The sequence below is a fragment of the Anopheles coluzzii genome, chromosome 2 (genome assembly GCF_943734685.1).
Source record: "Anopheles coluzzii chromosome 2, AcolN3, whole genome shotgun sequence".
NCBI classification, from domain to species: domain Eukaryota; kingdom Metazoa; phylum Arthropoda; class Insecta; order Diptera; family Culicidae; genus Anopheles; species Anopheles coluzzii.
Genome location: NC_064670.1, coordinates 32211087 through 32237276, shown reverse-complemented (window position 1 = coordinate 32237276; position 26190 = coordinate 32211087). Strand labels below are relative to the sequence as shown.

The 26190-nt window shown below is 48.9% G+C and overlaps 5 protein-coding genes and 1 non-coding gene across 14 annotated transcripts in view; 1 reads left to right on the top strand and 5 right to left on the bottom strand.

Annotated features, from left to right (window-relative positions):
• Positions 1-11756, bottom strand: part of LOC120951814 (serine/threonine-protein phosphatase PP1-beta catalytic subunit) — a 35648-nt gene extending 23892 nt beyond the window's left edge. Inside the window, exons 1-2 of one of the 4 annotated variants that reach the window (XM_040370757.2) lie at positions 11653-11756; positions 9013-10111 (exon numbers count right to left, since the gene is read on the bottom strand). In XM_040370757.2, the coding sequence (XP_040226691.1) occupies positions 9013-9064 (52 nt within the window). In that variant the 5' untranslated portion in view covers positions 9065-10111; positions 11653-11756. Of the gene's footprint in view, positions 1-9012; positions 10112-11497 lie in introns of all 4 variants that reach the window. The other 3 variants (XM_040370756.2, XM_040370759.2, XM_040370758.2) reach the window with 3 other exon arrangements.
• Positions 11757-12057: 301 nt separating this feature from the next.
• Positions 12058-12840, top strand: LOC120951815 (uncharacterized). Its single transcript, XM_040370760.2, has 2 exons — positions 12058-12302; positions 12385-12840. Exons 1-2 carry the CDS (start codon positions 12171-12173, stop codon positions 12586-12588), a joined length of 336 nt encoding a protein of 111 aa, XP_040226694.1. The 5' UTR covers positions 12058-12170; the 3' UTR covers positions 12589-12840.
• LOC120951811 (protein suppressor of hairy wing) lies at positions 12746-16707 on the bottom strand. 3 transcript variants are annotated; one of them, XM_040370749.2, is made up of 5 exons: positions 16498-16707; positions 15711-16250; positions 14582-15641; positions 14357-14516; positions 12746-14271 (listed from the first exon to the last, which is right to left on the bottom strand). In XM_040370749.2, the coding sequence occupies exons 2-5, from the start codon at positions 16014-16016 to the stop codon at positions 13065-13067; spliced, it is 2733 nt and encodes a 910-aa protein (XP_040226683.2). In that variant the 5' UTR covers positions 16017-16250; positions 16498-16707; the 3' UTR covers positions 12746-13064. The 3 variants fall into 3 exon arrangements, with proteins under 3 accessions (XP_040226683.2, XP_040226685.2, XP_040226684.2); XM_040370751.2 differs by having other exon boundaries at positions 15711-16076; XM_040370750.2 differs by lacking the exon at positions 16498-16707 and having other exon boundaries at positions 15711-16477.
• Positions 16708-16920: 213 nt separating this feature from the next.
• On the bottom strand, positions 16921-16994 carry Trnai-aau (transfer RNA isoleucine (anticodon AAU)). Its single transcript has one exon. It is a non-coding gene; the product is annotated as a tRNA-Ile (tRNA).
• A 169-nt stretch (positions 16995-17163) lies between these two features.
• LOC120951813 (transcriptional adapter 2B-like) lies at positions 17164-20002 on the bottom strand. 3 transcript variants are annotated; one of them, XM_040370753.2, is made up of 4 exons: positions 19952-20002; positions 19762-19859; positions 18780-19640; positions 17164-18347 (listed from the first exon to the last, which is right to left on the bottom strand). In XM_040370753.2, exons 1-4 carry the CDS (start codon positions 19956-19958, stop codon positions 17778-17780), a joined length of 1536 nt encoding a protein of 511 aa, XP_040226687.2. In that variant the 5' UTR covers positions 19959-20002; the 3' UTR covers positions 17164-17777. The 3 variants fall into 3 exon arrangements, with proteins under 3 accessions (XP_040226687.2, XP_040226686.2, XP_040226688.1); XM_040370752.2 differs by lacking the exon at positions 19952-20002 and having other exon boundaries at positions 19762-19869; XM_040370754.2 differs by lacking the exon at positions 19952-20002 and having other exon boundaries at positions 18001-18411; positions 19762-19869.
• Positions 20003-20567: 565 nt separating this feature from the next.
• Positions 20568-26190, bottom strand: part of LOC120949783 (fibroblast growth factor receptor homolog 1-like) — a 28916-nt gene continuing 23293 nt past the window's right edge. The window contains exons 4-11 of one of the 2 annotated variants that reach the window (XM_040367286.2): positions 24310-25400; positions 23984-24165; positions 22938-23318; positions 22615-22855; positions 22248-22543; positions 21979-22172; positions 21766-21906; positions 20568-21674 (exon numbers count right to left, since the gene is read on the bottom strand). In XM_040367286.2, coding sequence (XP_040223220.2) covers positions 21398-21674; positions 21766-21906; positions 21979-22172; positions 22248-22543; positions 22615-22855; positions 22938-23318; positions 23984-24165; positions 24310-25400 — 2803 coding nt within the window. In that variant the 3' untranslated portion in view covers positions 20568-21397. Of the gene's footprint in view, positions 21675-21765; positions 21907-21978; positions 22173-22247; positions 22544-22614; positions 22856-22937; positions 23319-23547; positions 23715-23983; positions 24166-24309; positions 25401-26190 lie in introns of both variants that reach the window. The other variant, XM_040367287.2, reaches the window with a different exon arrangement.

The following is a 26190-nucleotide window of genomic DNA, read 5'->3' as shown; positions in this document are numbered from 1 at the left end:
AGGACATACAGAATGGTGATCGGGAACTAATAAACGCCTGACTGCATTGCTTTGGCTGTATGAATGAAATCTGCATAGATGTTGACGGATTACTGGAGGATTATGAGAAAGACATTCCTCAGGAAAATCATTCCAAAATTTTGAAATTATTGAAAAATAATTCAACCAAAGCAGAATCAAAGCAGAAGTATAGGACACGTATTTGGGAATGCTTTCGAAGACAGCCCAAGGTCATAAGTAGCAATATAAAACCCTAACACAACTTCTTTAGCATTCTAAGTATACATGATTTCAGCACTGCATAGGATAACCTCAACAATATTCGATAGAACATCCACATTTATCCGCGTTATGATGCCGCGATTCGCAATACAATCTCAGCAATTTCGTGCGCTGATTTTGATGATTTCGTTTTGCAAAATCCTCCCATTGTGTGCTCGGTTGGAACCATGCCTGGAACAACACAGAACGCGCTACTAACCGAACCGCGACCTGTTTTCCCACACTGTCACCGTCGACGGTCGAAAGTGTCAGTTGCGAAGTGGAAACCTGTACAACAACCAGAATGTATTGTACATTTTCCACGCTGACTAGAATAGAAGCGACTTCTTTTATCACAAGAAGCTCAAAGTAAGAGTGGCAAAGAAAAAGGGGGGAAAAATGACTTCAACAACGAAAGAGACACGAAATGAAATGTAATGCAACATCCACACCCGCACCTGATAACAAATACGCACAAATCCCCACACAAACACACACACGCTGAGAGTAACACTCCAAATTCCAGCGCGTTTGTCAAGGAGAACACAGCTCATCGCTGATTTTCTTCACATATCATCCATTCCCCAACACCTGCTGCTGCTGCTGCTGCTGCTCATCCATACATAAAAAGGGTAATATCGTGAGTTCGAATATTACAGTGTGTGTATAACATGACATTTTCCTCGCTTCCACACTGTGAAGAAGTGCGGACAGACTGCTGATGTCTGTCTATCAAACGCAGCAAATGGTCGCGAGGATGGTGGAAAATATGCTCCCCTCCCAAGGCATCGCTCCCTTTCATGTGCACGTGTTGTTGGAAAATGTTTTGATTTATGCTAACGAGCACTTTTGCAGACAGGGAATGGTGATGGCAGGAAATTGTATGTTTACAAATGAGATAACGAAGCTTCCGACCGACAATTCGGCAACTGGCACAAAAAGTGGGATACAATCTTCTAGCAAATTGCACACAAACCAAGAAGAACACTGGACAGTGAAAGGCAGGCAAATAAGTAGAATCTGTTCATTTAAATATTAGCATTTTTGTGAATATAGAGCACCAACGGCTAGGTAGGAATGATTTCTTTGAAGAGACAAAAAACATCTACAACCATGTGGTTCAGAATAACGAATAATAATGTAGGTAGAATGTGCTTCATTGGTCTAGTTTCGACGTCCGGACTATATTGTAATATTTTACCTTTTTTTTATAAAAGCCTCACTTCGATATCCACACAGTAACAAAGATACAGCACCAGTAATGCACAACAAAAGCTACTCCAAGTTTGACAAATATTGCCATAATCCCATCGTGTACGGCCCAAAAAGCACCTAAAAACCACTGTGAAGCCAAAACCCCTTCCAAACGAAACCACTCCAAAATTCACCACTGGAAGTCAATGGGACGGAAACAGCCAAACAGCATTAAAACGGCTCCCCCTCCAACCACTCCGGGGGGCTCAGCTCTTGCTATACCTCCTAGCCCTGTGCGCGTTTTGCTCCGGTTTGCTGATGCTTTGCTGGCAGCACCGGCAACGAACGAGACGGGACGACCACACGCCACACCACCCACAAATGGTCATGCAGTAACGACTTTTATCGAGTGTCATTCGAAGCTGCCGCAGTAGCCAAAGTGGATGGTGTTGTGGCCTCTCCGGGGCGTTTTGTCGTTGTTGTTGTTATTTCTATCGCTCCACTTTCCTTATGTGACCACAGTTAGAATGTATCAGCAGTCGTGCGCACCACCGCCTAGAGAAGGTTGACGTAGTTCTCTCACTCTCCTTTCCGAGTGATCCGATTCGTCCGACAGCAACACAGCATTGCACGGCCGTTTCGGAACACCGCGACCCAGATCGGACGAGGCGACACACAAACTCTGAAACCTACCGTGCGACGAAGAGGGACCCCGAGGAGGTAGCTTAAGTACCGCCGTGAGAACACACGGGGTACGGAGAAAAGATTTCATTTCGCGCCAAGTCCGTTACGATCCGCTTCAAGTGTTTTCTTTCGCGAAATGAGCAGGCAAGAGAAACGGAAGCCGTGAAGCCATTTAGCCATTACACAATCGGATGGTTTTTGGCGCTAGGGAAGTGAAAATGCGAAACACCGATTAATGTACTTGTGCTGAATGGGAAAATCTTATTCAATACTGCAACACTTCACGTTCACAGCATCAATACCCTGTTCGTTAAATCAATACGACACGCTTGTGCGAGTCGAGACGTGATCTTGAAAATGATAGTATTGCACGCTGCTGTGCCAAATCCATTTACATTTACCTACTAACGAATAGCTTAGCTGGGCGGTGCGTGGTGCAGTGTCAGGTAGCTGTTCTACCGAGCCGCAGATCGTGCGTTCAATACCCATTCTGGATCGGATCTTTTTAATAAGTGGGTTCAACGAAAAGTATAAAGCAACATTACATAAGAGGGGGCACTACTCTGCTATTATTGTGTGGTGATCGATGACTAATCGAAACAAACTAAAAAGCCGCCATCTGAGTCACGCTTAATTTGCACAACACCCCGCACAAGTAATTAACTCCATCCATCAAAGCAGCAGCGTTGTACTTGTGATGTGATGTGTATGTTGGTTAGTTGGTCTTGGTACTTCCCGTAAAATGCAAAATAAGGAAAAACGTGTTTCGTTTAAACCGCAATCAAATTACCGAAGCGGATGATCGCGCGCACAAGCTTTGCTCCTCTCCCTTCTCTCGAAAAGCACGAGATTGTAGGTGTTCTACTCAAGCGAGCGTTTCTTGGCTTTACCCACATTATGCATTCTCGCCATCGACTGTAGTGGAGAGTCCACAATCCACAGACACAGACCATTGGCCAGCAGCAGGTGGGTGTTGTTACCATTTAGCGGTATTCTACAACCGACAAGCCCACAACTGAACGGGGTACGGATGTTACACAAACTGCAAAACAAAAAAAACCTCTAATTCCTCTCACCCACCAAGAAATAGACAACTGCCCCGACTATCGGGTGCGGAAGTGGGCAGAAGAAACACAATCATCACATCCATCCATGCTAAATAGCAAAAGGGATGCACAGCAGATAAACCTCCGAACGGTACAAAACTCGCCCGCAAACCACATCATCCACCCAACGAAGAAAAGAAACAACAGGCAGGAAATTATCATAGAATGAATCGAAACAACTACTACTTCCAACACACAGGAGGAGGAGGAGATGAGAATCCGGAGGAGGGTGTACCGGAGTGGAAGCAAAATCAGATCATCACCCATTCGAGAAGACGCTCTTCTGTGCCTTTCTGCCTGCATCTTCCCTCACCTGGCCAAATGAATTTACAACACCACCTCCATCTGGTTTTTGCGGACTCATAGCGGCGGCCCTCCGCCAAGGTACACGTTTAATGTGGTTTTATTTTTTCCCACACTCCACACACCTTTTGTTACTCTTTCCCCTCGGTAACCACAATTCTTCCGCCCACTGTGCCGCTCTCTTAAAGATCATTCACGATCAGCCCTCCCTTGCTGCTGCCTCGTTCCCCTCTCTTTGGTCTGTTTATTTCGCTGATGCCCCGAGGCATCTTGGTAGAAGAGAAATAACAAAAAAAACCACCCAGCACCTCCGGGATCTAACGGATTCGCGGGCGGCGGATAGCGAAACATTCATCACCCTCGCCAATGAATGATTCTTAATTACGGGGTGGTGGTGGGTTTTTTTAGCATCTCTCCATTTCTTCCCCTTTTTCATGCACTAGAATTTTGAAGCCGTACAATGTGCCGGGTAAAGATTTCCTATTAAGCAAAGTATATGTTTTCTTCGTTTTTTTTTGTTTTCGCTTGTTGCTCCAAATGATCAACGGGATTATTTGGGTCAGCAACTGTAGTAGAGGTGGTAACGAAAGGCACCCACGCACTAGAAACACATAATTGCGTACGATTTTTTTTCCATATGGAACCTGCTGATACTGATTAGTGTGGTGCTTGAGGTATCTTTAGTAAAAAATCATTCATTAGTAAAAGTCATTAGTAAACATGTAATTACGAGAAAATATGCATGCAAAGATTCATAAATATCTTATGATTTGATTTATCCAGATTTATATGAATATCTAAAGACTCATGTACCTTTAAAGACTTATAAAGCTTAAAAGAGTCATAAAACCTAGAATTAGTAGCGGTCAACGTGCGGTGATACTGATTTCAAGCTGATTTCAAATCACTTATATCGCAGTGAAGTGAAATGAACAGAGTAAGGGATTTATTAATCCTTAGAGGTATCTTCACCATGCGGCAGATCTTGGAGCAGATGGCTGAATACAGACACGACACATACCAACTCTTCATTGACTTCAAAGCCGTGTATGATAGCATAGCCAGGGTAAAACTGTATGACGCTATGAGCTCTTTTGGAATCCCGGCCAAACTGATAAGGCTAGTTAGAATGACTATGACCAACGTCACATGCCAGCTGAGGGTGGATGGAAAACTCTCATGACCTTTTGCTACCACCAAAGGTCTGCGCCAGGGAGACGGGCTTGCTTGTCTCTTATTCAACCTGGCGCTAGAGAGGGCCATCCGTGACTCGAGGGTGGAGACTACGGGAACCATCTTCTATAAGTCAACCCAGATCCTGGCATACGCTGATGATATAGACATCATTGGTCTGCGGCTCTCCTATGTAGCAGAAGCCTACCAAGGGATCGAGCAGGCGGCAGAGAGCCTCGGATTGCAGATAAACGAGGCAAAGACCAAACTGATGGTGGCAACATCAGCGGGCCCACCAACAAATAATCAGAATCTACGTAGGCGTGACGTGCAGATAGGTGAACGCACTTTTGAAGTCGTCCCAGAATTCACCTATCTTGGGTCAAAGGTCAGCAACGACAATCGCATGGAAGCTGAGTTGCGCGCAAGGATGCTGGCTGCCAACCGGTCATTCTACAGCCTGAAAAAGCAGTTCACCTCAAAGAACCTGTCGCGACGGACGAAGCTGGGACTATATAGTACCTATATAGTACCAGTACTCACATACGCCTCTGAGACATGGACACTGTCCAAATCTGACGAAGCCCTCTTAGCCGCGTTCGAGAGGAAGATGCTCAGAAGGATAATTGGCCCCGTATGTGTGGAAGGACAATGGAGGAGCCGATGTAATGACGAGCTATACGAGATCCGCCATCCATCGAGATCCGCCATTAAGGCCGGGATAACGGACAGGCAGACGAAGGCGCGAGACCGTGAGCGGTTTCGGACACTCCTGAGGCAGGCCAAGACCGCAAAGCGGTTGTAGTGCCGGATAAGTAAGTAAGTAAGTAAGAGGTTCTACAGATATTTGTGAAGCTTTAGAGATGATGAGTAGTCCAACGACTACTCTAGTAGAGTGTTTCGAAATTCATGATCTTCATAAATTCATAAATCTGTAGAGATTAATACAACTTTTTACATACAAGAATTCATTCGGATTCATGAATCAGAATCTGGGTTACCCATGTTTCATTCTTAATAAAAAAAAATAAAAAATAAGGCTCCAAATTTGTTAAAAAAAAAAAACAATCATGTTATGTATCCTACATGACCTAGAGCAACTAACACATCTTGATTTTGTTCCTTGAACTAGAATACTAGCGTGATGACTAAAACCCACAATGCCCACACTGTAGTCATCCGTGCTCAAGCGGCAACAAAGCTTCTACTAAATCCGACAACAAGTACCTACAATCGATTTAAAACCTATTCAAATTACCCAAAACAGTTCAGCCCGTTACATGACTACTTGTTTTCTTTTTTCTCTCTTTATGCAGATGAAGTATTGAAGCACATTTGAAGCAGCAGGGCTGATCCACGAAACCTTGGCTGGGCTGGCAGCTGATCAAGCATTCATATACAACTCATTCTCAGCAAGAACATAATCCGATGCCGGGCTGCGGCGCAACATACGGCGCAAAGTAGCGCGTCCCACCACCACCACCACCGCCCAGTGGCGCCCCAACGAGGGAGGGAGAGAGAGAGAGCACCATATCCGAAAATAACATCACACCGAGAACGCGCTGTCGCAAAATATCGATTGGCGAACGGGCGATAAAAATATTCCCCAATCAATTGAAGTCAATAATAGAGCTTTCTAACCATCTCTCCCTTCCCCCCTCCGATTCCTTCCCGCGCACACATGCCACACATTAGCGCCAAAAGGCAGAGCGCCATTCGAACGGCAAGACCGACGTGTGCAAGAACAAAATAAAACAGATATGCTTCACCACTTCACGGTCACCCCACACCGGCACAGAAGGCTCAAACACACACACACACCGAACGGAACAACAACATCAAGAACGGGCCACATCGCACGCCGGTCGAAGGGGACAAAACGACAAGACGAGTGTGGGGGGTTTACCGTGTTGTTTTTCCTTTTTTTTCGCGATTGAAAACGAAACACGCTTCCTCCCCTCCTGAGAAGAGTGTGGGGCGATGCGAGGGAAGGTGGTGCAATTTTGGGCGATTTTCCAAACAGAACCCGAAGATCCGTGGATTGTTTACATGTACAAAAATACACACCGTACACTCACACAATCGCACACGGCCTGCTCCTAGAGCACAAGGGAGGAGATAAATAAACCCTCAACCCGACAGCTAAAAATATGGCCATGATAATAATAACAGGCGTGTAATGAAGTAAAGCTTTAGCCAAAGTTAATACACACACACTCGGGCTGGAAGAAGGATCAGTAACGGATAATCTCCAGCACAGCCTACACACAAGCACACACACACAAACACGTGCCCACAAAGGGTCAGGCGCGGGTGGCAATAAACGAAGGAAGGACGGAGCAACACGCCCCAAGGACGAACGTGAGAGCTCGACTCCATCCATCAACAACTCTCCTTATCGCTCCTCGATCATCATCACCCATCATCAAACGAACGAACAAACACACCCGATGCTGGCACTTCAATCGATCGGACCGATAACGGGACGGCGAAGAGGGGGGTTGATGGGGCAGCCGACTACACTTGCCAATCGGTCGGTCCATCATCAATCGACAACCTAACGAGCATTTTAATTATTAATTTCGGTGGCCTCTGAGGCGGCACGAGAGAAGGTGGCGCGATAAGGTGGTGGGACACGACCATTGGTCGGTCCGGGCAGGGAAACGCGACACACGACCGTGCGCCGCCACCACCATCAACCCTACAAAGTAACCCCCGGCGAGCTTTTATTTTCGGTGTGAACACGGTCAACAAGAAGGGGGTTGTTGGTTGTTATTAAACTTTTAAGCACTTCCATTGGGGATTGTGTGTGTGGATGCATCAGGTCTCACGTGACTGGGGAGATCCTCTGGGACGGTGGAGTATTCGCGTTTGTGGCATTACTTTTGTCCGAGCAGCATATTTTATGCATTTACTTTCTGATACGTTCGATTTTCACACAAAATTGGGTAGTGCCTGTATATCCAAGCGTGGTCGCAAAAAAACGTGTCTCAATCGTCCAGATTGAATAGATTTCTGGAGGCAAAGAACTCTTATTACATTTTCAAAATACGAATGAACATAAAATTGCTTATAAGAACTTTGAAATTCAACGTGCCAGCGTGACGAAATGGCCATACAATTGGAATCCCTATTGACGTTTTTCACGTCATTTGCGGTTCTAAACCACGCCACCCTTAACCCTCGCAGCCATCCTGAGCGAGCTACAAACGGACCTGCAAGACCTTTTCTGGGCCAGATTGCGCTCCAACTGTATGATCGACGCTTCATCGGTTTGTGCACAATACTGTCACCAATCTCCTGGTTACTGGTTACTATGGAGTCCGGGTCGGGTTGCCTCTTGCCGAACAAAAGCACCCCTTCAGCTTATAAGAATGTTGGGTGGAGATTTGATGCTCTCGTTACGATTAATTAAAAAACAAAATAAATTTCAAAAATCGAATTTGAATACAGACATCGAATTTGAATCAAAAGGTACTACAAATGATAATACATGCAAAGGACTAGAGTCGTTTGAAATGACAAACTGAAGTCGAACGATAAAGGAAACGAAAACAAAAAGCGTATCACGTCACACGAGAGACTACTTGGAGGGGGGTTGGGGATAAGACTTGAAGGTTAGAGAAGTTAAACGCTAAATGAAGCTGCTTTCAGTAGACTGAAAGTAAAGCAAAGCAAAAGCTCCACCAAAACAAAGATCTTTTGCAGGTGAAACACACAAAGGAGTGGAGTGCAATCGATAAAGCGATTACAAAGGGACAAAAAAAAACAAAGAGGTAAAAGTGAGTGAAGGAAAGTGAATTAAAACCAACGAGAGACAGCGTGTTCACGCCACATTAGCAATACAACACTGGGTGAACAACAAATGGACGTTCCAAGGGGTGTTTGTGTGTGTGTGTTTGTGTTTGTGTGCGTATATGTAGTGAGTATGGACCTTAGCTGTTGTGTCCCCCTTTATTTTCATTTTCCACTGCTCTCCCCCACGACACGACTGGCCGAAAAGGCGCTCTCTTTTCCATTTTCATGGAGTTTACCGTGATGAGACACGAGGTGTTACGAAAAGAACCCCCCCTTAACGAAAATGCATGATAATGATGGTCCGGGAGGATAATTGATCCCTACCGTCCTCCCCCGTCCAAACGGGGTTTATTCTTGCGCAAATTGTATGTATGTTGTGTAAAAGGGGTGGAAAGGACATTGTTTTTTGGGGGGAGCAGGTTTGAATGAAACCGAGAACGATGGGGGGCAACGATAAGGATAGATTATGCTGTCGGTTTGTGTGTTCGCTTACCTTCTAGGAGTCGCTGAATCAGATTGTCCACATCCAGCGTGTAGTCGCCCATCGTAGTAGCGCAGCGGTCCCGGTGGGTGGTGGGTGTGTCACGAAGCTTTGATAGTTTGCGCAGCGGTGTCCGCTCTCGAGGTTTAGTTTTCCGCCGCAGGAAATCCTTCTTGACACGATTTCACACACACACACACACACACACTCACAAGCGCTCACAAAATCACACAATGCTCTGCTTAACTGGCCGGTGGATGTTTGAACCTCTACCGGGCGATGCGATGAAATTATACTCTCTCCTACTCTCTCTCTCTGTCTGCCCCCGCAACAGTTTTCAGCCTCTGCGGAACACAATGCGTAAATTTGGACACTTCGGGAAAATGGATCGACGGAAAAACGGGTCGTTCTAGCGTCGCGGCCTTCCTCGCTTCCCTAATTGCGTTCGGGTTCGCCGTCAAAAGTGTTCTCTGTTGCCTGCCGAAAAGCTGACTACTTGGATGGTTGAGCACGTATTACAGCACTGACACAACGCGCAACAGTTCCATCACATTACGATGACACACACACACGTACACACACACTGCTCTTCTAACGCTCTCAAGCAAACGTACACGCATACGATGCGGTTGGGGCTGCTGCTGCTCGGGTGTAGCCCTTTTTGCTAGACCTTCTGCCGGGGTTGGTGATTTGGTGGAGATTAAAATTCTCGGGACCACAATTCTTTTATCCACACGCAGGCACACGGTACGGGCACACGCACACTCACGTACACATTGGCTGACACACAAGAACGCACGTGCGCAAACCCCTGGGGATAGGGCGGCCCGGTGACGGACGACGAATTTAGCTGATTGCGTACGCGAAAAACAATCGTCTCACCAGCAACCATACACACAGACACGCACACACACACAGGAGAGTGGGGGGAGAAAACCCTCACACCGGGGTTGTGCTGTTTTATTAATAACAATCCCCAAAAAAAAGCCGGCGATGATGCGGTGTTCCCGCTGGGGTTTTTCTTGCTCACTTGCTGGTTGATTTTCTTCTGCTGTGGGGTTGAAAATCTTCACACACTCATTACATCACTCGAGCTGTCGGCGATTGGATCCTGTAAGATTTGAGTAAAATATACATTTATTTCAAAAGAAAAGAGCAAAATGAAACCAAATAAAAAAAGTGTTTTAATGTGTATTAATCCGTAATTACAGGCACGAACTTAACACTTGTGTTTTTTGTGTGTGTTCACTGCAACAACCTATCACCGTCCTGTGTTTTATAGTGCTGTTAACCCACTCTATCTCTCTCTCTCTATGCCCCACGCACACACACTTTGCTGTGCACACTTCTGTTTACAACGCACGCGCACCTGGTTTTATTTTCGCGCGCGGCTTCCCGCTTTTTTCCACACGGATCCCAGTCGTCCACACGGAATGACTGTACGGTGTCAGCACCACTACCACTATCGCCGCCAGCAGGCGCACGTTGCAACGCGACGATGGATGCAAGTGGTGGTGGCGCCAGTATCGCTACGGACCAGAGTGCATCACAGCTGCCGAACGTGCGGCGGCAGGAAAAGTGTGTTTTTCACGTAGAAAAGCACAATCTTTGCACGGTCCCAACAGTTCTGGAGTTTATTTTTTCACACCTCGACAGCAGAAACAAACTACCATCCAACGCATACTTGCATATGCAGCACACAAGTGTTCCACATGCATGCGCACACACACACATTCACACAAGCGTGTAAAGGAGAACACACACACACAGCCACATGCAAGTAGGGGTTTTATTTTTGGAATTCGGTACTCTTCTCCACACTATCGTCGTCGCCACCACCGCCGCCTACTTGAAGACATAATTCTCTATCGTCCATGGGTTGGACACATTTTCCATAAAAAAAACCCTTAAAATTCACAGTGACGGCAACGGAGGAAGAAGAAAACAGAAGCACCAGCTACGAGAAAATGGCTCCCCTTTTTTTGTTGTATTTTCTTTGCACACAACGTTCCGGCGGTTCCACCTTTCACATCCGCGCACGGTCGGTCAACACAACGCAGAGCAGGCGGCCGATCCAGCCAAGCGAAACTCCCCGTCCGTCCAACCGACCAACGGGCTAACGGGATGATGCATGCAGAGGCAGCGAAGGGGGGGTTAGAGGAATGGTTTGTCTTTTTCCAACTTCTGCCCTATTCACGGTCCGCCGAGGTGTGGCGGTGATACACGAAAACGGCAAGAACCCGCTCAAAATTAGATTCACAGAAAATGGGAGCAAACTCGCCCAATTGCTGACGCACACACACACACACACACATTCACACGCGCTGCATTTTTGCACACGTTTCCCTGGTCGTTTCTTCCTACTGGCACAGCTACTGCACCATCTCCCCCGTTTTCTACACCTCCCAGCAGCACTAGCGGAGCTGATGGCGATGAATATCTTTTCGTTTTTCGTTCGTGACTGTAGCAAACAGAAAAAAACACTACCACGCCTCACCTCACCGTACGACACGCAACGAAAGGAATCCAGCGGGAAGCAGAGCGAACCACTTTGACTGTGATTTTTCACACGTCCGAGCACCGTTTTCTATCGTTGCCTCGAGGGGAAGAGATGAAAAAGAGACTCACTACTCCGCAGGGCAGTGCACACACCTTTTTTGCGGGACCCTGTCCTGAGAGTGTTTGCGTGTAGAGTGTTTTCCAAGCGAAGCACAATGGCCCACGGTTGCGAACGGTGCGGTCTCGGTGCGCGTTGACAGCAGCGGATTCTATCGCGTTTTGTGACCAAACGAAGTGGCCCATAGTGCAATGTGACGGACTGAAATGACAGAATGTCCCATAGTCCGCATAGCAAATGGGATTTAAATACAATTTCGTTGTAATATTAACTGATGCATTTAGCTGGGCTATTTAAGAAGCTTTTTTCAGTGAAATTTTTCAATTTTTGCGATGAAAATCTCAATTTTTAGTTTTAGATGTTCGAACAGTTTTTCGAACTAAAATTCCGACACGTTCAAACTTCAAACCGACTTGACAGCACAGGGTGATACACAAAACGCAGTACAGATATCACAAACATTCCTTCCAAAACAAACAACAAAACGTTTCGCTTTTACGCACTTCGTCGGTCTCGAATTAGTGGCCCATACCACACAGCTCGGCTAGTAGCAATGGCCGATTACGACTGGAACGAGCAACACCGGCAGCAGGTCCTGCAGGGACGACAGATTCTAGAGCGCACCTCCGCCAGTCTGGCCCGATCGAATCAGATCGCCATCGAGACGGAACATACGGGTCATGAGGTGAGTGTGCCATGTACCGAATGTACTTCGCGAGGATATGTCCACGGCTCTTCCCAACAAGTTTCCTTCTTTCTTGTGCTAGGTAATAAACGAGCTTGAGGTGCAGCGAGAATCACTGCTGCGGAGCCAGCGCCGGCTGGAAAATGCCAACGATGATCTGAGCAAATCCGGCGCCATCATCCGTGCGATGAAAAGGAATGTGCTGTACAATAAGCTCATTCTCATCATGATCATCGTGATGGAGGTGGTCATTCTAGCGGGCATGATCGCGCTGAAGTTTATGTAGCGAACCTGCATTCCCTACAAGCTATATGCCAAAGCGTAAATGCATCAGAACGTGCCGCTATGGGAAGGGAAGAAAATGTTCCCTTGTCGTGCAATTTATTCGTGCAAAATTCGACACATTCAAAAGACCGCCTTTTCCCCTAGCAAGAAAAAAAATCGTTAATCAGTTCACATTTATTGTATCCCTCTACAATACAATCCAATAGTATAATCTTCGGTGAATAATAATAAAAAAATACTCTCAATAACCTTACAGTTGTGTAGCAATAAGGTCTTTGGAAGGCCACAAAGTTGTAAATCTCGCTGCTGGATGTTAAAAGGTAGTAAAAACTCTCGTAAAACTTTAACCAATTGCACCTTACCGTATGCCGTTGAAAACCCTCTCTACTAAAGACGCTCCCTAACACGTACAGGTCACACTGACATCGCTTGGCGCTTGGGCGGAAAGCCACCGATCCACCACCACCACCATCATCATCATTTGTTCTTCAGTACATGCATAATGACCTCATCGACCGTGTGATTGTTCAGCAGCGCCTTAATGTCTTCGTCGTCCATCGTAACGGAGAACAGTATTTTCGTGTTCTCCCGCATGCGCGTCGTGTGGTCGCCGACCTCCTCGCCCTTTGCCGGCTGATGTCCGCAGCCCCGGATGACGCGGCCTAGCACCTCCTCCACCGGTGCGTCCGGCCAGCCGAAGCTGGTCAGCATGTCGTCGCCCATCAGCATCTGCAGCAGTTCCGATATCTTTTGCTCCAGCATATCATCGCTCAGGAAGATCGGTATGCTGTCCTCATCCATCACGCGCGCACGCTTCGGCGTGGTGGACGATTTCGATTCACGTTTGCGCTTCGCTTTCGGTTCCTCCGCCACCGGCAGCGGCTTTGTCTTTGCTTCTTTCGGACGCGAAGCTGCCGGCGGTAGTGCTACTGGCGGTGGTGACACTTGTGGTTCCGGCTTGACACGCTTCACACTTTCCACCGCCAGCACGGTGGGAAGGTTCGATTGCTCTTTCGGTTGCTTCGGGGAAGGAGTTGCCGCCTTTGTCGGTAGCTCCTTTGCAGGACGGGGTGTTACAGCTTCCTGCTTTTGTTGTGCGGTTGCAGCACTTGCGCTCGGTTTCGGGACGCTCGGAACGCTTTGCCGTTTCGGTGGTGAGATCGCCTCACTGCCCTTAATGCTCACAACCTTGGCTTCCTTCGGCTTAGCGGTCGCAACAACCACCGGCTCCGCTGGCTTTGTACGTAAGGGTTCGGCTGCAACAGTCACGACCGCTGGGGCCGGCAGCAGCTTTACTTCCTTCAGCGAATCTTTTTCCTTTTTCACACTCTTCGCGGCTACCACTACAGGTGGTAGTATGGTGGATTGCGTCTTCAATTTGTCAATAAATTCCACTTCCTCGTTTGCACCTAAAATGACCTCCGTATCCTCCGTGATCGGCAGCAGGTCGTACGGAACCGAGGTGGTTGGAGGCAGCGCGATGGGCGTCGCATTTCCGGTACTGGCCGGAATCTCCACCACCTCGAACACTTCCACCGTCTGCGCTGGATTGTCCTCCATCGTTGTGATCTGATAGACGGCGCCGTCAATTTCGACCGTCGCCTCCTTTTCCGCGTCCCTCTTGGCGATCAGCTTTTTCATCTTTTCCTTCTCGGTGTCCTCGATGATTTGGTCCAAGTAGTCACTGTTGGAGGAAGAAGTGCATGGGTTGATCAAAATGGCCGCTAAACAACTAGCAAAAGGGAATAATGGAACCAGATCCCACTTACCGATGTTTCGAGCGCATGTGGCGCAGCAAGCAGTCTTCCCGCTTGAACGTCCCCGAACAAACCTTGCACTGTACCGGATTGTCTTCGTCGTGCGTTCGCTGGTGCAGCTGGATTGCATGCTTGGTGGTGAAAAACTTATTGCACACCAAACATTCAAACGCTGCAAACAGAAATAAAACAATCGTTATCGCACCTCCATCGCCCTTACGCTAACCCATTACTTACGCTTGCTCTCCGAATGGATAAGCAGGTGGCGCGCCAGATCCTCCTTGCGCAGGAACGTTTTCGGACACTGGTCACACTCGTGCGGGTGTTCGCCCCGGTGCGTAAACTTGATGTGATCGTTCAGCCGCGCCTTCCGGTTGAACGACGCGTCGCACTCGCTGCACTGGAACGCATTCTCGCCACTGTGCGTCAGTGCGTGCGCCCGGAGCTGCGTGGCCTGGATGAACCGCTTGCCGCACTGGTCACACTCGTGCGGCTTCTCGCCCGTGTGCGTCTTCCGGTGCCGGTTGAGCGTTTCGCGCGCCGCAAACGTGGCCGAACATTCGTCGCAGCGGTACGGCCGCTCGCCCGTGTGCTTGCGGCGATGCTTCCGCAGCGCACCGGTCGACGGGAACGACATCGGGCACAGATCGCACGGGAACGGCTTCTCGCCCGTGTGCGTCCGGATGTGTATGTTCAGCAGCGACGAGCCGTAGAACGATTTCGCACAGTACGGACACTGGTAGTCGCGCTTCCGGGCGCCCTGTCCCATGTGGGAGCGCAAATGCTCGCGCAGATTGTCGATGCGCGTAAACTCCTTCCCGCACACCTCGCACGGCAGCACCGCGATCTCTTTCGTGACCGTGCCACACTTGGTGTGCTTCTCGTGCCGGTCCAGATGGTAGCGGCGGGTGAAATCTTTCCCGCACGCCATGCACGCGAACGGTTTGCCCTCGTCGTGCGTCTTCACGTGCTCGTCCAGCACCGACTGCGTGCTGCACTTGGCGTTGCAGTAGCCGCACGGGAACGCGTCCGACTCGGAGTGGACCGAGCTCAGGTGCCGCTCCATGTACTCGTACGCTTTGAACGATTTCGGGCAAAACTTGCACCGAATGTGGCCGACGTGGGCGGTGCTCACATCCTCCCCGCAGCAGTAGCACGGATTGTCCGGGTTCGGGTTGCAGTACTTGTGGAACTCTTCGCCCGGGTTCGCGTGCTTCGCCGCCTTGCGCTCCTTCAGTATAACGTCCTGCACCTCATCCACCACGCCCGGGCACTTGTATTTGTGGTCTTTCTTTTCCTGCAAAGGGGTAACGGGATAACGATAACAAACTTCTACTAAACCTGGCCTTCGCTAGCCGCTACTTACTGCCGACGATTTGAACAGCTTTTTACACTTGCCACAATGCTTGCTGCGCTTCATGTCCAGTATCAGCCGGCCGTCCTCCGTCTCCAGCAGGTCCGGGTCGGAGTCCGGATTGTCCGACAGCTCGTCCGATTCCTCCTCATCGCCTTCCCGATCGTCGACGCCGGATGCGCTGCGTCGGTAATCCTTTTGCTTGGTGACGGGCACCAGATCGATCTCGTCATCGCCGTTCACCTGAACGTTTAACAGTATTTCTTCCTTCTTCGTACCCCCCGTACGGATCCCTCCAAGCGATCGTCGACCAACCATCTTTCTGTGTGGGGCAACGTAGCCGTGTTGACGTCGTCGTCGTCGTGGTCGTAGTCGTCGCTGTGTGTACAGGTATGCTCCGTTCAATTAGATTTCACTTCTCGTTATGCACCAGCAACAACCCGACGCGGTGTGCGCAAAAAAGCAGAGTACGGCGACGATCACTTGGAATCCCTTCTGGAATCCGTGAGAGCATCGGTATGCAAACGTTCGTTCTGATGGAAAGTTATGCGCCTGCAATCAAACCAATCGCACGCATGAAAGAACATCACGGGAGGACACACCGAAAAAAAATAAGCGCTCGATGAAGCATCGCCCGCTTCTTACAACACACAACACAAACCCAAGCCCTCGACACAGTTCTTCTTCTCTGGGGCGTAAATGTCAGACTTGTTGCATACACACGCAAAAGAGACGCTCGCGCATTGATGCGGGGGGAAAACACACGCACGCAGCTTTTCACATGAGTTTCGATGCTTACCTGGATTAGTGAACGATTAACACCTGTGTGATGCAGCAGCAGCAGCAACAGCAACAGAGCATACTTTGCGCACAATTATGCTCACGATATTCCCGTTACGATTGGTACGTGTTTACAGCAGGTCCGAAGAACCCCTGATTGTTCACTGTTCATCAGCTCGATTTGACAGTACGGCTTCAGTGGCGCAGACACGTCACCAGCTTTGCCGTCTATCAGGCGCTTTTGGGCGTGTGCGTGTGCATGAAGGGAAATTAGGCGCAGAAATAAAACAGCAGGGGCAGGCGATCCTGATTGTTATTCGAAATGCAACTTCAATAAATTAACTAGAAGAAATAATAAGCTGTCAACATCACCATTTCATAAAGTCAATGTCAAGTTTAGTAAAATAGACGCCACGGCTCGTGAGAGCAAAAAACCTTCAAATGGCTCCAGAGAGGATCGAACTCACGACCTTCGCGTTATTAGCACGACGCTCTAACCAGCTGAGCTATGGAGCCGCTTGTTTCCTCAGCGTGTAAACTGGTATTAAAACTAGACCTCGCTCCAAGACAGTTCGGGGCGCTGTTTCTTCATCGGCATCCCGAAATGCATAAAATAGTGCCAAGTACTTCAATATTAAATGCATAACCAATAGAAGCTGTAAAACATTAAACAACATACACAAAGTTTACATTTCTAGTTTAAATTGTAACGATTTATTTAAGATTAATAAAATAAGAACATTTTCATACCCTTTCGTACTGTACACAATTGGTTGTTTTTTTTTGTTTTGTTATTCTAGAGTAGAGATTGAATTATTTCATGCACCTAAATCCACTATTATATCGCCTGACGCACAATATCGAATGCGTGTCTCTATCTAATTGCAAATCGAAAAGCATCTACTATCACGCAGTGGGAATGTGAACTATTTTCGATAACGAAACTATGGCATCGTTCACACAATACCGGCGCGCGCGTAATATACCGGCGCGCTGTTCCCACGAGAAGCAAAAACGGATTTTGTCTTAAAAGAACTACAATTCGTTCACGAGTAATTTACACACATCCCAACTAAAAATGTAGAGCTTCGCAGCTAAATAACTACCAAATAAAAGCAGCTCAAAAGCATCGCGTCAGACAACACGACCGCAGCCCGCACTATTAGCGGTGCGTTTCTGTTTGCAGTGCAATGAGATCAATCAACGTCAACTAAAATGTTTCCTTGTGTGCTGATGTGTAGTGTGTGTGTGTATGTTCGTACGAGGTGGTAAAAAAAGCGCTTGATGCCCCCCATTATTCTAGTTCTGTGGACTGGTCTGCAACCAGCCGCGACTGACCAGATACTTCTTCACGATGCTCTCCGCAACCGAGTTGATGTTGTGGTCGAGCGCGGGCCGGCTAAGCAGCACCGTCTTCAGCGTGAGATAGCGCGTGACGGGCATGTTGAGCGTACTGCACAGCTGGATCTCGTTAGACGTTAGCAGTTGACCCCCGGGCTGCTGGGCCGGATCGGCTGCCAGGCTTCCTACCCCGCCGGCGGCGTTCGCCTGATGGTGGTGGTGGTGGTGGTGGTGCTTCTGACCGCTCGTCGGCTGATGATGGCCGCCCGGGTTCGTCACTGCCTCCCGCTGTAAGCTATCCAAGCAGTTTTTGCTGCTGTATGAGTCGTCGGAGCAGCCCCGGTCGTCGGTGTGGTGCGTGGGCTTTCGGTCGGTGGAATTTGAGCCGCGGGCGTCTTCGCTTCTTCTTGCCGATGCCCCGTGTGTCGCAGTCTGCGGGCCCGCCCCCACCATTGGGCCCGTTCCGCTGCCCGACGCCGAGGATGCCCCTTTGACGTTCTCTCCAGAGCCGCCTCTGCTTCGGTTGTCCTGTCAAAATTTGTCGTATACAACCGGTGATCGACTGACCGTTTGGACCGATTATACATGCAAGCTATTTCGGAACCACCGTGTGTGCAAAGCAAAGGGCATTACAGGCCAAATCATAAAATTGACACGGGGCGACCCAAGTGGGGAAAGGGGGGGAGAAAGAACAGAGAGAAAAGAGAGTTGAGAGGTACTGATTAGCTACTCGCGGTAGGCAACAAAAAATCATATTCACAAAAATAGCTCCCATGTATAATCGGAACCGGCACGGTATGCTGCGATGGATGCGATGGAAATGGGAGGACCGGGGGTGAGATGGTATTGCGTGCATGAGAGGATCAGTAGCAAAGAGTGGCCTCGTTCCCATACCCAACACCCATTTCCATGGCTCACATCAGCGGGCATACCGGTGCGGAAAGCTACGCCAATGCTTACCGTGCGCCCGTGTCCGTACGGTCCCGTGTTGCGGTACTGGGCCGCGGCAACATGCTGCTCGAAATGCACACACTCGTCGACGCGCTGGATGCCATTCCAGCGGTACCGGTTCAGCTCGGACAGCCGGATCCGAAGCGCTCGCTCGCGTTCCAGCGAAGAGATGAGCCGTTCGAACTCCAGCGAGGTGTAGAACTGCGAGTACGTGCGTAACCGTTCGCGGAATTCACGCTGGTCGCGGGTTTGCCGGGCGCGCTTCATATTGCCGCGGAAAAAGTTGCCAATCAGCTGGTAGTCGCGCACGACCCGCTTCCTTCGGGCGCGCTCCCGTAACCGGCGGGTGTAAATGTCGACCTGGGCAAGCTTCAGCAGCATGTCCACATCCTCATCGTCCGGCTGTAGCGAGAGCGTCGACACAAGCTGCTCGGCCGTCGGATCGTACTCGCGCTCAAAGTCGTCCCGATTCGGCATGTACCCGAGAGCGGCCGCCTCCTCTGCGGTACAGTCCATCGGCGGCAGCTTCTGTATCAGCAGCTGGCTCAGCGGCCCCGTATCGTCCGACGTGTGATCGGTGAGGATCGGTCGCTGGTCGACCGCCGTTTGCCATGTGTGTCGCCCGATCGTGCCGTTCAGAAACTTGGACACATACTCTTCCTTCGCTTCCTCCGGGGTGCGGGTTTCGATGTGTTTACTAATATCCTCCCAGTTGCCGAACCCGTACTGCTCTATGGCATCGAGCAGGTGCAGCTCTTCCCGGGCCGACCAGCCGCTTTTGCCGCGGAAGATGGACAGAATGCCCGAGTCCATGAACTGGTACGAGTGGTCATTGCGATGCGGTCCGATTTCGGCTCCGGCAGCGAAACACTGTAAACAAAGCACTGGCAATCAATGCAAGCCCAGAAGCAAACTTCTCGCTCTCTTTCTCCCACTTCTCCTCTTCTTTTTCTACCCCCATCATCTTCTTGCTCTTCGCATCAACACCTACCGCTAGGCACAGTTCGAAGTCCGTGCACACGACGCAGTGGACGCGGATCCCCGAAATATCCTCCTGGCAGTTGGTGCATGTGTATTTGGCGAACAATTCTGTGGACATGGGTGCGAAAATGAATTAGATATGCTGCCGAAAGTTGTACGACCAATTTTCCGTCTCCCAGCACACGGACGCTCGCACTTACCCGCCATCTTGGTTATGCTGGCGAGTTTTCGATTATTCGTGCCTGCTATTTTTGAGCTCGGATGTTCGAGCAGCTTCTCGGCTGTTTCGAGCAGCTCTGCTCGATTTCTGCACACTGGGCACAATTATTTCTTTTTATACGGTCAAATTTTGCGCATCGTTTTTTCTAAAAGCCGTTAAATTTAAATTGATTTTTATTAATATTAAAAAAAACTTTAAATTATTGTCAGTGTTTTCTAATATATTTACTTCTCATGAATGTTAAAACGTAGTTCATTGGGAAAACCAAATCTTCTGAATAAGCCTTTCTTCCTTTTAAGGAGAACAAGATGAAGAACACATTTCAGGAATTCAGCAAAATATCATTTATTATAAGCTAGCAAATATGATATTTGATATTTAACATTATTGAAGATATTGCGAAATCGTAGCACGATGGAGAAAGCTCTATTAATATAAACATATTTTTTAATTTGTTTCATATGAATATAAAAATAATTTTATTTCGTAAATGCAATCTATACATTTATTGTTGATAGCTGCTTAATGTTTACAAAATGTTGCTTCAATCACATAAAATCATTGAATTACAGATACGCAAAAAAAAACAACTACAATTCATTGTTCGGCTTTTCTTAGACTTTATTTGTTTGTTTCGATTTTTACAATTGTTCGTTGGATTCCTGCATCTACCGCCCTATTTACAATAATACTCGTTGATTTTGTTATCAAGTGATCTACGCTTACGTATAATGCCTACGACATCCATGGGGTGTCTCATAAAATTGTCACCTGTGCTTCACTACCGTTAAAAGCGATACGATAGAACCATTACCATAGAATTCCAAATGAAAAGAAACAGTTATTCACATGCGTGGTACGTCTATGCGTATCGTCCTGAATCGTTTGCCTGCCAGAACACATCTAAAAACATTAACACTAGGAGCTCGGATTGGGATTGTTTCGTCGGATTGTCCAGCCATCCGAAAGCGGCGCACGCGAAACAATCGTCGACAGACCGATAGTACTATTAATTAACACGTAATGGCCTCCACGTGGTCATGGTGAACTGGTTATTACACAATATAAGATTTGGATGTGCTGCACACGAGAGGATCCGCAGTTATTGACTAGTTTTCCCTCCTTAGTTTGTTTTTGTTTCCTTACCAGACTAACAGCTGCTCTACGTTACATCAAATAAATACAGTCTTGTTTAAACTTAACGGCTAGCGAGACAGAGAGCATTCCCAACACGCACGGGACATCCATGCTGAGGGCAGTAGGACCATCCTCACGCGCGCACACACACACATACACACATACATCCTGGCTCCATACATGCTCCACCGTAATCGTTTGATATAAAATAAATATTCTATGCTGGGACTGCTCAGTGATCGGTGAGACTAATCTTGAGGATCCCTACCCGCTGATGGCACAGTGTAGCTTAGTAGATACAGTCGTTGTTGTAGCTTCTGTTGAATCGATACATATGAACACGCTCGTGCTCCGTGCCCGCCTGATCGTCGCAATCTTCCTCGTCCTCCTCCACGTCGTCGTCGCTATCGTCGCTAGAGGGTGGTGTTTCTAGCTGCGGTAGCCCTAGGTCTAGGTACTCCTCGTTGGACGTTATGCTTACTAGCCGGTCCAGGTGTTGTACGATTTCGCTGAACGTGGGTCGTTCCTCGGGTCGATAGTGCCAACACTCGCGCATGAAAAGGTATCTGCAGAACGTGAAAATAAAAGAAAGAATATACTTCAATCCTAAGTAAAAGGTTGGCAATGGATGGGAGCGAACGAAGCACAACCACATACATTTCAATTGAACACAGTGGAGGTTTTTCCATCCGTTTTCCTTTCTTCAGATGCTCCAGCAAGTTGTCCCACGTTGGTATCGATGGGTAAGGGTTGCCTCCCAGCGTCATAATCTCCCACAGCAGCACACCAAAGGACCATCTAAAAGGCAACAGAAACACAAAGTTGAGCATTACGCGATCTACTCCAGCACGTGGCAATTCCAATGCTTACACATCGCTCTGTGAGTCGTAGAACTTTTCCTCCAGCGATTCTGGTGCCATCCATCGGATGGGCAGTTTGCCGGTCGTCGTTTTACGATAATACTCCTGATCGTGGATGTCTCTCGCCAGTCCAAAATCGGCTATTTTCATCACGTAGTTGTCGCTCACGAGAATGTTACGCGCCGCCAAATCTCGATGAATGCACTGTAATAAAAAACGAAAGAAAATAAGTAAGTTATTCCAGTAAGGACATGAAAACTTTGAATCTTTAACACATACCCTTCGCGATGCCAAATGTTCCATTCCGCGTGCAATTTGATACGCGAACGAGATGAGCTCCTTTTGGGTGAGGATTTTCTTCTCCTTTTCGTTCGTCGCCTCGTAGTTCGAGCCAAACCGATGGCTGCGCAGAAAGTTTTTCAGATTGCCGTGCGGCGCGTACTCGACGATTACGTACAGTGGTCCATCCTTGCAGCAGCAGCCGAGCAGATTGATGATGTTCACGTGCTTGCCAATCATCTTCATCACCTCCATTTCGCAGACGAGATCCTTCACATCGGCATCCGTGTGTCCCTCTGTTACGTGATACGCAATGGCGTAGTGTTATAGCAATCGATCTCATCTACTAACCCCATTGAACACTTACCCTTCAGCATCTTCACCGCAACCACGGTCGATGGATGGCCCTTGACCAGCCCGTGCGCTTCCGCCATCACCACCTTGCCAAACATTCCCTCACCCAGGCTCTTGCCCAGATGTAGCTTGTTGCGGGGAAACTCCCAGTTCAAATCGATCGGAAACTCGTACTCCGAGATCATGGTCGGATCGCAGTTACCGCTCTGCACCAGTGTCGAACGTTGCTTTTCGATGCGTACGATCGGCATTTGCTAAAAAGGGGAGGAAATAGCGATTAAGAATCTAACCGCCAACCCAGGGCGACGATCCAAGATCTCTCGCACTCCTTCTTACCAGTGCCTCTGACATGCCCGGTATGCTGCTCTCCACGACCGGCTGCTTCAGCACGATCACCTTCTTCGTCCACTGGTTGACGTGCTCCATTGCGCGGTGTTTCATCTTCTCGCGCTTCAGCTTCTTGCAGACGATGATCACGATCACGGCCAGCACGGTGAAGCAAGCGCACAGAAAGATCGTCATGCCCATGATGAGCGTCGAGTGCGTGCGCACCGGATGTGCGGTCGGCGTGTCGTCCGGCGGCAGCTCATCCAGCACCTGCAGGTAGGCACTCTCGTTCGTCGCGCCGAGACTGTTGGCCGCAATGCAGGTGTACCAGCCCTCGTCGGCGTGGGTAACGTTTTCCAGCGTCAACACTTCGGGATTGTCCGGATCGCGCTGTTGATTGGATCGGATACGAAGTGTTAACAATGTCGAATGGTACAAACGAAAGAGGTCATTTTTCATCCAGTTGATTAGTTACTGTTAGTGAAGTAGAACTGCTTAATGTTAGTGCACCCGAACGTCAAGAAATATAACACACCTAAACAAACTGTTGGTTAACGTATTGGTTAGTGCTTGCGGTGTCGTTAGTGGAGATATCGCTACAAATGTTTTAAACCATCACCTTAACAAGAGTAATATTGTCGCAATTCACTTCGCAGAGACCCTTGACCCACTCGACGTGTTTCGTAAGGTCACTCAGCACCATACACTCCATCGTGACATTTCCACCGACAACGAGGGTCACGTTCGAGAGCGCTTTCGTAATGATAGGCCGATGATTAACACGATCTGCAATATGATTGGAATAGTTGGATTTTGTTGGTTTATGTTTTCATCACCGTCCGATGTCCCATCCCGCAATGTCCCCTACAACCATCACCCATAAGAGTCAGTAATCAATACAAAGATAAACGAGCAGAGAACAGAAATAATTCCAACACCGGCTACACCTAAGAACACGCCACAACCTGAGACCAATGTATCAAAAACCTTAAGAGCTAAACGACCAAGTTCACCATTCACCAAGATAAAGGTAAGTTCTCTTGCTTTCTCGGTACCTTAAGCTTGGTAACGTTCTCCGGTATGGACATGTTTTCCAGATCTACTAATCCCAGCTTCACCCACTCAATGTGCGGCTCCAGATCGGACAGGATCGGGCAGCTGAAGATCACGGTCGTGTTGACCAGCGCAGTCACATTCTTCGGTCGCTCGGTAATGTGGGGCCGTGCTGGGAAGCGATCTGATAGACGGCAAAGATCGGGAAGGATTGCCGGAAGCGCGAAACGAAATAATGTTTAGCAAACCCAACAACTTTGACGCGTTGTTCGAAAAGCTGAGAACAAACCAAACGAACCAAGGAACCAAGGAGTGTCCTGACACTTACCTTTCACCTCCAGCTTGGTGGTAAAGTTGATACAGCCCACCTGGTTGCACACCGCGCAGGTGTAGCTACCCGAGTCCTGTGGTACCAAATCCTCCAGTACGATCGCCCAGTTCACCTTCTTCACCTGGCCCATGGCGCGTTCGATTTTCCGACCATCCTTCGTCCAGGTGATGTTCGGCTTCGGATACCCATCGGCCGGACACCGCAACCTCACCATATTGCCCGAAGGTTTCGACACAATCTTGGTCATTTGGTCTTTCTTGGTGAATATCGGTGCCCGATCGGGGGGCGGTGTGCCCGATCCATTCACCGCACCGGCACTGTCCTCGGTCGTGTCCGACCCGTGCACACCCGTGCCATTCGTTGGACCTTCCTCCTCTTCCTCCTCTTCCCCGTCCTCATCGTCATCCTCATCCATGTCCGCGTCTTCCGGTTGGTAGGTGTGATGCTGCGGCCGCTTTTCCGTCGCCCCGGCCGGATAGTAACGGCCCAGCGCGCGCATCATCACCTGGGTGTCCTGGGTGGCCGGATCGCCCTGCAGCTGCGAATGGCTCTCCATCGTGTTGTGCTGAATGTAGGCGGGCTCGTGCTCGCCCGATTCAACCACCTCCAGCACGGTGGTGGCATTGACGCACCCATACACGTTGCACACGTTGCACACGTACGTGCCGGCGTCCGTCGGCAGCAGCTGCTTGAACACGATCGTCGATTTGTAGGAGTTGTCCCGGTACTCGGCCCCATCCTTGAGCCAGCTAACGTGCGGTGCCGGCTGACCGACGGCGTCACATTTGAGCCGGTACGCTTCGCCCACCCCGCGCACCACCGGGGAGGGATAGGGTTCGTCACGCGTTCCAAGTATGCGCGGCGGGCCTTCCTTCAACTCGTTGTCCAGTATGGGAGTGGCGGCAGCGGCGGCGACCGATGATGAGTGTAGGCTTTTCCGTTCTAGGTTTGCCATGCCGGCTCCGTCACTCTGATACTGATCCGTTTCCTGGCTGAACACGGACAGCGTCAGGTTGGACCATTCGTGAAACTCGGAACCGCACGAATAGTAACCGGCGTCGGTTTTGCGCACTCGCTCAAAGCGTAGCCTGGTGAAGAAATAGACGAACGAAAAAACAAGACGCATTAGTTGTGATAGCATCTTTCTTGCACACCATTTTAGACCCGTTTCGTACTAAACTATCGTAATAAAATTAAAAATAAAGATTTCTCTTAGTTTACGAGCAGCCTTGATCGTTAACTACAGTACTGTGTGCGTACAGCAAAGGCAACTAAACAAAGCGAGTCTTTTTAAAATTAAACACCCAACAGAACACATGTTCAACAGTTGTTAAATATTGTTCCACTCCGTTCAACTACTCTTCGCATGGGGTACAGACTGGCAGGAAATAAATACTAGCTACTTTTGGTGAAGTGACACCATCACCGCAGTTCTCCCAGGACACAGCGAGAGGGTGGTCCCCGATAAGTATCGACACGACAAGGTACGGTCGTAAATCCGTCAAACAACGCATCCAATCACGTTAAGCTCTCACCGGTCGGCAACATTCGAAACCCATGTCTATCAACTAATCGCACAACAGGCGGCCCTCGAAAGGGAAGAAGAAAGAACCCAGTGTCGTGTCATAAATTGCATTTTTTCAAATTTCCCCTCGGTACGGGAGCAGTTAATTCAAGTGTCAATCGATTGACTGTACTAATCCACAGGCCTTGAATTCTTTCCGCGCTGCTACTGCTGCTACTTCGATCTCTACCACTCATGTCTTCGTCAATCGACGCAAGCGGGTAACGCCTGAACCACGCGTGCCCTGGCACGTGGTCGATCAACCGGACGACCACAGTGTGGAAAAAGGAAAACAAAATTACGCAGTTTTCTTT

Bases quoted from the DNA above. Each gene is read 5' to 3' on its own strand.
- LOC120951813 (XM_040370752.2), bottom strand. From the start codon at position 19,869: ATGTCCACAGAATTGTTCGCCAAATACACATGCACCAACTGCCAGGAG. The intron at 19,641-19,761 runs GTAGGTGTTGAT...CTTTGTTTACAG, and splicing joins ACTTCGAACTGTGCCTAGCG to TGTTTCGCTGCCGGAGCCGA. The intron at 18,348-18,779 runs GTAAGCATTGGC...AAATTTTGACAG, and splicing joins CGTACGGACACGGGCGCACG to GACAACCGAAGCAGAGGCGG.
- LOC120951815 (XM_040370760.2), top strand. From the start codon at position 12,171: ATGGCCGATTACGACTGGAACGAGCAACACCGGCAGCAGGTCCTGCAG. The intron at 12,303-12,384 runs GTGAGTGTGCCA...TTCTTGTGCTAG, and splicing joins CGGAACATACGGGTCATGAG to GTAATAAACGAGCTTGAGGT.
- LOC120951811 (XM_040370749.2), bottom strand. From the start codon at position 16,016: ATGGTTGGTCGACGATCGCTTGGAGGGATCCGTACGGGGGGTACGAAG. The intron at 14,517-14,581 runs GTAAGTAATGGG...TTCTGTTTGCAG, and splicing joins TATCCATTCGGAGAGCAAGC to CGTTTGAATGTTTGGTGTGC. The intron at 14,272-14,356 runs GTAAGTGGGATC...TTCCTCCAACAG, and splicing joins CACATGCGCTCGAAACATCG to TGACTACTTGGACCAAATCA.